The sequence below is a fragment of the Tetrao urogallus genome (genome assembly GCF_951394365.1).
Source record: "Tetrao urogallus genome assembly, chromosome: 1".
NCBI lineage: Eukaryota > Metazoa > Chordata > Aves > Galliformes > Phasianidae > Tetrao > Tetrao urogallus.
Window position 1 is genome coordinate 179,273,451 of NC_136813.1, and position 10,566 is coordinate 179,284,016.

Here is a 10,566-nt window from a genome sequence, read left to right on the forward strand (position 1 = left end):
TTGCATTTTCTCATGGTGGATGACTATGAATAAAGGGCCCAAAGAAAAATTCTGATTTCTGTCACCTTAGCAGCATTTGTAAGCTACTCTTTCTGTCCTTAAATTACAAAGTTCCCATTAAAATTAAAATCTGAATTTTCATTTCTTTGAAAAAGGGAGTCTGAAGAACGTGGTGTTGGTTTTGGGATACTGCTACAAGGGTGACACCGAAGATGACAAATACCACAAAGGTATCTGAACTGTGTTTTGTTAGTTTATATTATTAGTGGCGCAGAAACTTTGATGCTTGGCCACCCTCTGAGATATATTTGGAGAGCCGATGATCAACATTTGATACACTCTTACTAAAATTATTGTTAGTTTTTGTCATCTGCTGCATTTCTTGGCTCCTTACAAACAGTAGCTACCTGAGCTGATCAGATGAAGCTACTCTTTGAAGGGCATATAATTTTCTGGAAAACTATTTTCTGGAGGGTAATTGCCCATGTCTAATTGGAGAGTGTGTCAAATGGATTTCCAGAGGGGCCTCCAGGAATATTCAGTGTTCTTGTGAACAGTGTGGATGAAGGAATAATGTATCTGCTTTTCATTTTGGCAGACAACACTTAGCTCAGAGAAGCCATGAGCACAGGGGAGGACAGGATTGGAATTCACAGCAACCTTGACAGATTGAACAAATGGTCTGGAAGGAATTGGATACAGTTCAGTAAGGACAGATGCGAGCCCTCAAATGTAATGAGGGGAGATCTGCAGATCTGCTGTACCAACATGAGGAAATGGTCAGCTTAAGCAGTGATGCTGAAAAAAGGTTTATTTTGATCACAAATGAAACATGAGTCAACAGTGTCATGTTCCTGCAGAAGGGGCAAAAACCGTTCTTGTGCCAATAGAAAAATGGCTTCTCTAAGACGTGGGAACTAATTCCTGTGCTCTGCTGAGCTCTGATAAGGCCTCGGCTGGAGGAGTGCATCCATCTGGGACACTGCTGAACGATCTGAACTGTTAGGAATAGTCCAGAGGAGAGAAATGCAACCTCCGGGAAATATTGAAGATAGATTCTTAATATAAAGAAAGCATTCAAAAGATATGATAATAGGCTTCAAGTGTGTAAATAAAGAGGAGGGGAATAACACTTCAACATACTATTCCCTGTGGGTAGGATAAAGGCTAAGCAGTTTCTATTACAGCAAGGGAGATTTAGGTCATACATCAGGAAGAGCTTCCTGACAATTAGGATAGCAAGTACTGGAATAGGAAGATAAAATTAAGAACAGTTACAATTGATGCTCTCTCTGATGCCCTTCTTCAGCTTTCTCCCATCGCTGTTTCTGACACTCTTGATAACAAGACAGTATACAGTTAAAGATGGCAAGCGTAGATGAGCTGACTGCAGCAGAATAACAGTCAAACTAAAGACTGAAGAAGTGGCCCTGTTTCAGTATTTTCACTGCCTTCTGAAATCAGTTGTCAGTGAATGGATTTTGAGCTTTTTATGCATTCTGGGTGTATCCGCTCAGAAACAAAGATTAAATGTTATGCTGCCACCTCAATATTAGCGTTGACCATAGCTCAGGTCAACACCTTCTGGCCCACAGGCACCAGAAATGGTTTCTGAAGCACTTTAAAATGGTTTAAGAGCTGGAATCCAAACCATTGTGCAAGTACAAATGGCTGTGGCCTGTAACTTATTTACTACACACTGAAGGTGTTACACAGCTTAGCTTCCAGGTCCTAAATGTTATACCTCAGACAGGCAATTAATGAGCAATTAAAAGATGAGCAGACAAGCAAAATCACTTCTGTTTACACATTTGTTCTATTGCTATTTTCTTTTTTTTTTTTTTTTCCCCAGAATTACAATCCTGTGTGTCAGTGTGGGACATTAACCTCCCCCATGAAGTGCAAAACCTGAAGAAACATATAGAAGTGAGACAGGAGCTAGCTGAAAAAATGAAGAGCTTCACTTTAGACTGAAAAAACCCCTGCAAGTGCCATTCTCTTTCCTAGACCTCTATCCTAACTCACTGTGCAATATTCACAGCCTCCTGTTGCTGGGCTCCTTAACCCAAACCAGGAAAGAAATCTTCCCAAGTCATTGTGTGACTAAGAAGAAAGAAGGGAGTTATTTATAATGTTCAAAAGGACAGAAAATCATTAAGAATTTCATAATGTAAAGATTATCACATGTCTGTTTACTCATGAAGTTCTAGAAGTGCCAAGCAACCGTGGCTCAGCTTTGGGATAAGTTTGTTCATCCAGTTTTTAATCCCTCTTCAATTGGGAATAAGCCAGAAGACTGAAAATGGCTCTGATTTTCTTCATTATCTCTACTGAGTTGACACCAGAGTAAGAAGCAAAACTGAAGGCTCTGTTCGCTTATTGCAGTCTTGTATGTGTGAGTTGTCACTGATGATTCACGTTTTATTCGTGTCAGAGCTCTTGACCTCGGCCAAAGGAAAACATTGTATTTTATATAAATAACTGAATTTAAGGAGCATGTAATGACTGTTTTCACAAGGAGCAGTGCAATGAGCAGATTACAGTCTTTGCTTCTTTCATCAGTAATTGACATTTTCCATTGCGATCAGAAAACCAAACTGTGCTAAAATAATACAGTTCCTCTGAATTCAGAATTGAAATGCACTGACCAGCTCTGCACCTTGGTGCCCTCTTGCAGTAGTACGGTCTGCCCTGTTCTGAGCAACAGGGTCACAGAGTTAGGAACGTTTGCATCCATGCACATCTATTGCACAGCTCACTTTTGGAGGCCACGGGAAGAAAGAGAGAAAACTCCTGATGGAAATGCTGCTATGGCTCATACCACAAAGAAGGAAGCACGCTCAGGTTCTTAGTGCAGCTTGCTTGTTTGCTTGCCTCAGGCTGGGGGGGGCAGGGGGAAGGCACTTCAATATATAGGGCGGAGTTTTCACTTAGGCTTGTTCTAATTGATACAGTTATTTGGGGGTAGGCAGTGAAACCTCAAGGAGTGCAGGAGTTGGCCATCTCCCACGCGTAACTCCCACCAGAACTTGATGCCACACACCTCCATTACTTTCTGTCCATCGGTCCAAGCTGCTTCTTACAGCCTTCACCTCATTAAGTCCCTCCATTCCATCCATCAGAAGACAGAGCTCATTTTCTTGTTGTGATATCGAAAGAATCCATAGGGTGCTCCTGAAATCCCGCAGAGCAGAGAACTCTGAGCTACTCCTGAGTTTATTCTCTGGAGCAGAAGGGTCAGCACCCTGCAGGCTCTCAGTTCCATTTTCCCAGTTTTGAAGAGCTTCTATACCTGGACAGCAGCAGTTGCCACGTCCAGCTGTAGCACTGTCCTATTTGCTGCCACTTGTGGTGTGCAGACTCAGGATGCCTTTCAGATCTGTACCCCAATTTTTTATGCATTCTTGTATTCTGCACACAGAAGATAATGTGCTATTTATATGGGATTTTATAACTCAGAAAATATATATTATAATGAATACATTTTAAAAAAAGATTATATGTGATGCAATTATGTTTATTTATGAGATATTTTGAGATGTAAGCTTTCTACCTTTTTATTAAAGTTGTGCTTTGTTAATGACAGTCTCCTTGCTCATTGCTCCATTTCCAAGGAGAAGCTTTTCTAGACAGCTTTTGTTGCACTTGATCCCTTATGTCTACACTTGTATTTGTGTCCCTGGGGAGGAGAAGCACTGTCCTGAGAGGACCTGTTAGACTGGTCTACATGAGGAGGTGACCCCAGGCAGTGCTGTTCCCGTGCAGTCACTACTCACCCATCAGAAGATCACTGAGCAAGAACAACCCACAGACTGAACCTGGCCTAGGGGGTGAGTGTTACAGGGGTAACAGAGCCACAGAGCCAACAGCAGACAACCAAAAGGCAGGAGGCCATTACAAACACAGCTAAGCCGGCCACTGCTGGGGACTGGCCTCCCCTCCCAGCTGCAACCTGCTCAGCACAGCACAAGCTCTATCAGATGTGATGCTGCCTGCATCAGGATAACATCCAGCATCTGAAAACTGAAGATAATCTTTACTTCAAGAAAAGCCTCTTTGCCCATGGGAAACAAGCTGCGCGGCTGGGCTGGAAGTTAACACCTGAACTCAACATTTAATTTACCCCATGTTGCTCAGCTGCTCAGAACCATGCAGCTGAAGGATGTTCAGCTCTACATCTGCTACGGCAGCAAACTGTGCAGAGGGAGCCAAATACTTCAATATTGATTTTGGTATTTTCCGCCTCAGGATTGTTAAATTCATCTCATTCTTCTTACTGGTTGCTTGCTCTGGCAAATTACACAGAGCAGATTCAGCCACACGATAATTTTACCTTATTTACAAGCAGCCCAGGTTGATCATACTGTAACAGGTTTGATAGGCTGGTTTGATGCCCCCTCCGGTTAATATCCCATCATTCCTTTTAGTCTGAACTGTCATGCTTGCTCGTGTCCGTCATACCCTGTCCTGTCAGGATGCTGATCACTGAGATCCTCCCAGAAGCCACACATGGGAGAAGCAGAGGTGATCTGAGACAGCCAGCACGGCTTCATCAAGGGCAGCTGGTGCCTGACCCATCTGGTGGCCTTCTGTGATGGAGCAATGGCAGCAGTGGACAAAGGGCAACTGGTGTCAACTACATGGACTTGTGCAAGGCCGCTGACGTGCTCCCAACACCACATCCTTCTCTCTAAATTGGAGAGAGATGGATTTGAAGGCTGGACTGCTCAGTGAATAAGGAACTGGTTGGATGGTCACAGCCAGAGTTGTGGTCAATGGCCATACAGGTGGAGGCCTGTGACTCTGTGAATCCAGTACTTCCTTATGGACAAAGGTCGTTTGTCATTGCTGCCACTTAATAACCATGCCAACCTACCTGGAGCAAGGAAGGCTGATAATCAATGTTATGGAAACTTGTCTGATGGACAGGAGAGGCAGCAGAGCGCTGGGGAGGGCTGGGCAGTGGGAATGCTTCATAACAGCCAAAAACACTTTGTGGCCAAATAAACACAAAAGGGTTCAGCAAATTAGCAAAAGATGGCATTTTGCTCTCAGTCTGCCATGCAGAGAACTGCACAAACAATTCCTCATCGCTTTTTCTGGCTTGTCTGTCAGTCATCAAAAATCTGACACCAATTCCCATGACTCGTCTTCAGAGGACCAGTTTTTCTGATCAGAACTGGCAGGTGCTTGTTCTTCTGTCAGAATAGGTTCTCAGCCCCACTGGGAACCCATCCCACGCCTACTACAATGCACAGTTTCAACAATAACTCATTTCTGGGCCTTTGAATAAACATAAAAATTAATTTTAAAACCAACACTCAATGCCTGTCTAATGAGTTCAACTCCTGCCCTGGGTCCCATTTGATCAAGCAACAACTGCAAGAACAGCGTGTGCCTACAACACACACCTCAGTGCCAGGACACTGCCTGCAGGCTGCTTCACTGATCTGAACTGAGCACTGAACTGGAAGCGTTTCATAAAAGTTCTTAAAAATGATCCTATTCAATGTACCTATAAAACTGGTACAGCCCATGTTTCCCCATGGCCACAGACGGGCCCTGGGTCACCCTGCCCAGTGACGGGGCGCAGTGACTGCGCTCACAGCTCCAGCCCTGCCCACACAGCCATGGCACAGAGCCACCGAGCTGCACACAGCGAACCTTGTTACGTGAATGCCAGCCCTGCTGCTTTCCTTTACCTTGGCATCTCAGCAGTCATGTGGAAGGCATCCATTCCTCCCCAACACCCCCGGCTTCCGCAGCACTCCCAGCCATAACAATACAGCAGAGGAGCTAAGGGCAGCGCTCAGAGCAGTGTAGGCTGGGTGCCGTATTCCTCACAGGTGACAGCACACGGGAGATGGCTCAGCTCCTGGCAGACATACAGAGGTTTCCCCACGGCCACCCTAAAGCCTCGGCCTCCTCGGCTCTTCCAGCCACCCCACTCTGACCTGCAGCTCCCTGGGATGGGACCGCTCTGCAGGCAGCAGTGGCAAAACCTGGGTCCAGAATTGGGAAAATGCTCCCTGAGATTCACTGAGACTTGACATGAAGTCATGGGGAAGCCCATTTCACACAGCAGCCCAGCTCTCTGAGCATTTCGCTGAACACCCACAAAGCCCACACGAAGACTGCCTTCCTAAGCCCACTGCCTCGAAACTCAGAGCAGGGCAGACGTTTTTCCATCCCATCCTGACCAGACCTCATAGGAAGGGCCTTTGGAGGAGGACCAGAAATCCACCCACTCCCTGCAGTACTGTTGGACTGGCAAACAGCACTGTTCCTTCCCCACCTGAATACTGTGACTGGCAGCTCTGTCAGCAGCTGGTGGCAGCTCAAAGGATGCTGTCACGTTGCATTGTACGAGTAAAGGCTCAGTGAGTTCCACATCACTTCAAAAAAAAAAGTTCAGCTTTGAAAGGTGAATTTCCAAACTTAAAATCCCTTCTCTGGCTGCAGCTCAGAGAGCAACAGCATCCCCACCTGGGAGTGGGCAGCAGGCCTGTTGAAAAGCCAGTTGTTCACTCTCATTAACAGCTTACCATATACATCTCATCACTCTTATTAACAGCTGCTAGCCAGGTAATTAAGCTGCAGTAAACAATAATTCTCAATTCCATCTATTACCCCCACCCAACCCTGCAGCTATCCCCAGCCCGGCATTGCGAATGCACAGAGCTGAGTCCTGCTGGAAAAGCCTGAAATCCCCATGGCTGCAGCTGACATCCAGCTTCTGCCAGCTCCCAGGGGCAGCTTGTCCAGGGTGGGGGGCTTTGCAAGCCTCATCACTCCTTGGTGGTACTCACACCAAGAGGGGCACTGGTCCTGGGAATACAGATGTGGGAACATCTGTAAATGCTGGGGTGGCCAGCAGCGAGAGAGGTGATTGTCTCCTTCTGCTCTGCACTGGTGAGGCTCCATCTGGAGCACTGCATCCAGGCCTGGGGCCCCCAGCATAAGATACGGAGCTCTTGGAGCAGGTCAAGGGCCATGAAGATGATAAAGGACTGGAAGAGCAGAATAAAGACAGACTGAAGGAATTGGGCTTGTTCAGCTTGACAAAAACTGTGGGGAGACCTCACTGCAGCCTTCTAGTACTTGTGGGGAACCTCAGATACTACCTCTGGGGAGCTTAACAACCAATAACAAATGAATTCTAACATCAGCTGCTTGGTGTAAAACAACTGCAAATTGCAAGCTCAAAAATACCAAGCAAAGTAGGAAGCCAGCATCACCTGTGCATCAGTGTGACCACTGCAATTACATTATTGCTGCTTTAAAGAGTGCTGGCACTATGTTGTACAGGACACGGTGCCATATCCTCACACAGAACTGCACAAACAAGGCAGAAGCTGACTCCCCGACCTCGCCTCTGTCTGTACAGTTAATCACAGCTGAACACACACCCACCTCTGACAGTTCCTAAGCAACTGTGCTGGCTACATGGAGCTCGGCTTCACACAGCAGCTCCTGAAGGGCTGGCAAGGATCTCCACAGGGCAGCGGTGAGTGGGGCAGTGCTCCCAGTCCTGGGCACAGCCAAACCCAACACAACAGCTCCAACCAACACGACTGCAAGCTGCCTCCCGGGCAGTGCAAGGGCTGGCACAGCAGCCAGGGTGCGTGGGGCCCTACACAGAGCCCAGCACCTTGCTAGCTTCCTTCTGCAGCACTCAGCACAACAGGTACCTCTGTCACACCTGGCTTTCTCCTGTCCACTGATGCACCTTGCCATTCCACCTCCCGCTGAGCCACAACGAAGGCAAGCCCCCATTGAGCTCCTGTGGGCAATAGGTCTGGCTGCATCCTCACCTTTTTCCTTCTCTGCTTAGAGATCTTTTGCAAAATGTATCAAGTAGCACAGAGATGTGACATCCCGATTCAGAGATTTTAGAGCGATTTTTCAGTGCACTGCAATTCTGGCTCTCATGTGATGAGTCTGGAGGGTACTCCATCCTGCTAAAACACACACAGCAGCAGCTTACTGCGTCACTTTGTGCCCTCAAACAACAGGGTTACATGAGACCTGTCTGCTTACAATGCCTCCTCACCCCCTCTTGTGTAACTATGTGTGGAAAAATAAGGCCTTAATTTCACTTACGACTTTTTGGCAGCACCCACTTCTCCCAGGCCTGTAGTAAGTAATGCATCCTGCATGAAGGGACAGGGTTTACCACCTGCACCAGGCTGGCGGCTCACTGCTGTCCTCCCACCACCCAGCACACAGGGATGCTGGGACAACCAATTCCTGGGGGCAGCTTGGTGCACCTGGGGGGCACCCCACATCCAAACACAACACTCAGCCACTCAGAGCTCCGATGAGCGCTCCCAATGGCACAGCCCACAACCCCAGGACACAACTACAGCAGCAGGACAAGTCCCAAACCATTCCAACTGGAAGCAGGGCCAGAAACACAGCAGAGAGGGACTAGGCAGCTAAGTAATCTATAACAGACATGCTGTGAACACACCTTACAAAGGTTAAAAGCTTCTTCCTGCATTTTCTTGTCACCATACTAGAACCAAAGATAAAAACACAATTTTGACCATTTTTCCTGACCCAGAAAATGACCATTTTCCATCCACTGCCTCTTTCTGGGCATACACATCACAACAACATTGGCATTTATTTCCCCTGGGGAGCCCATTCTTTTCATTTTTTTTCGTACTATGCTCTTCACTTTTTGCCCACACTGCAGATAAACCAAACCAACCATTTCAATAAACCACTGTTTTCTCTGGAACAGCCTTGCACATTCTGGCTTACCCAAATTACAGCACGTGGCACACATTTAAGCAGCACCAGCTGTAACAACCAAACCTCTGTAGGGAGGAGGCAAACAGCACCACAAACACAGAAGTTCAGATGATTCAGTCTGCAAAGCAGAGCCTCAGATCTGGAGTTCAACCCTAAATTCTCCTCCACTGTCACACAAGCTTTGTTCTAGACAGAAATACAATTATATCATACAAGGATTTAAGATATAACAAGCCATTTGGCTCTTTTATGTAACAGTAGAAAATAACATTAAGCTCTGGTACAGAAAGCCAACTGAGGAGAAGATCCCCCACCAGTACAGTTCGTACAGCTCAGAAACAGGTGCTGGGGCAGAGCCCAAAGAACCAGTCAGAGAGGGAGGGAAGAAACCTCAGAGGGAAATGCCAAAGGGAAATGGGAACGCAGAACTTACAGCTTCTAATCTCCATTCTCACTGAGGGCAAGAGTTTGCTTTTCAAGCTGCTGAGCTTTAATCAGTGTTAAAAACAAACAAACAAAACCCATAAACTCCCAAAAACAGAAAAGCACCAAAAAAGCAGCCGTTACCTCACAGACCTGGCTTCCCTGAACTTCCGCCTTTCTCAACAGTCAAACTGAGCAAAGGCCCTTCCTTGTTTCCCACACTTTATTTGGTACTTCATGCAGTTTCTCAGTTTAGGAAGCTCTTGGCTCTGCATAGAAAATCAGCTAAATTATTTGCACTGCGTTCATCACCAGGATCCAAGCTTCTGGTAAATCACATTAACAGAAGTCAGCAAAACCTGACAATGTCACAAAGCCTTTTATTTTCCTTTGTCCCTGGCAATGCCAAGGTCAGCATAATCTCATAATATGCTATTAGATCAGTTTTGCTGAGAAGGAATCATACTAATGTTATTTTTTACCCTGGGGAAAATAACTGTTTAAGCACAGGTGTATGCCCCATAGTTCAGCTGTAAGAGGAGGGTCTTCGGTTTCTCAAAGCACCACCAGCTGCATTAATAACACTCACTCTCAATAGCATATTAACAATATAAACTGATATTGCTTTTTGTTTATTTTACAAAAACCTTCATGAACAGTAAGGATGGACTCTGCACATCCCTTCTCCCCATTTGTTTGCAGCAAAATGATTCCGATTCCCTGAAGCCACCTCCTGCCTGGAGACCAAACCAACCCCACTCCATCTGGACTAGCAGGCTTCCCCACCAGTTCCATGTTCCTGTGATGTGTAACTGAACCAAAGCAAGGCAGTCCCTGGCTCTTTTGCCCTCCATACTCTGGATTTACATACCATGGCTTGCATGCTAGCAGCAACGGTACAAGGAAAGTTGCATTAAAGCAACTTCTTAACTAAGAAAGGAGCATATAGAGAGTTACCTCATCTTTTCTAAAGGAGTCAAAACTACGCTCGGATGCCTCATTTAAAAGGCTTCTGATTCCAATTCAAAAACAGTGCCAGGCACACTGGAACCCATTTTCAGAGGCCTTGGCCACTTTCACAACAAACACCAGAAGTGCTCGCTAAGCAGCTGTATGAAGACAGAGGAACTGTCCTGCTCTGCATTGTGTTTCTTCCTCTAAGGAATGTGAGACTACAGACAGGCAGAGGCTATGACCAACAGTATGGCTTGGGCTCCATCTTACTCCAGAGCTGCCTTCAGGATTTTCTAGATTTGCTCCCCACTTGTATCTTAGCCCCCCACCCTCAGCCATTAAAAAAGAACAAGAAAACACAAACTCAGTCTGCAAACCTAAGAGAAAACTCCAGCTTTACTACTGTCCATCTTTGCTTGCTGCCCAGCC

General features: G+C 46.2%; 1 protein-coding gene across 1 annotated transcript in view; it reads left to right on the top strand.

Moving 5' to 3' along the window:
* LRRK2 (leucine rich repeat kinase 2) overlaps nucleotides 1-1,974 on the top strand; it is a gene marked incomplete at both ends in the record, with an annotated part of 61,395 nt that extends 59,421 nt beyond the window's left edge. Inside the window, 2 exons of the mRNA XM_079536224.1 lie at nucleotides 160-230; nucleotides 1,853-1,974. Of these exons, the coding sequence (XP_079392350.1) occupies nucleotides 160-230; nucleotides 1,853-1,974 (193 nt within the window). The remainder of the gene's footprint in view (nucleotides 1-159; nucleotides 231-1,852) is intronic.
* Nucleotides 1,975-10,566: the final 8,592 nt, after the last annotated feature.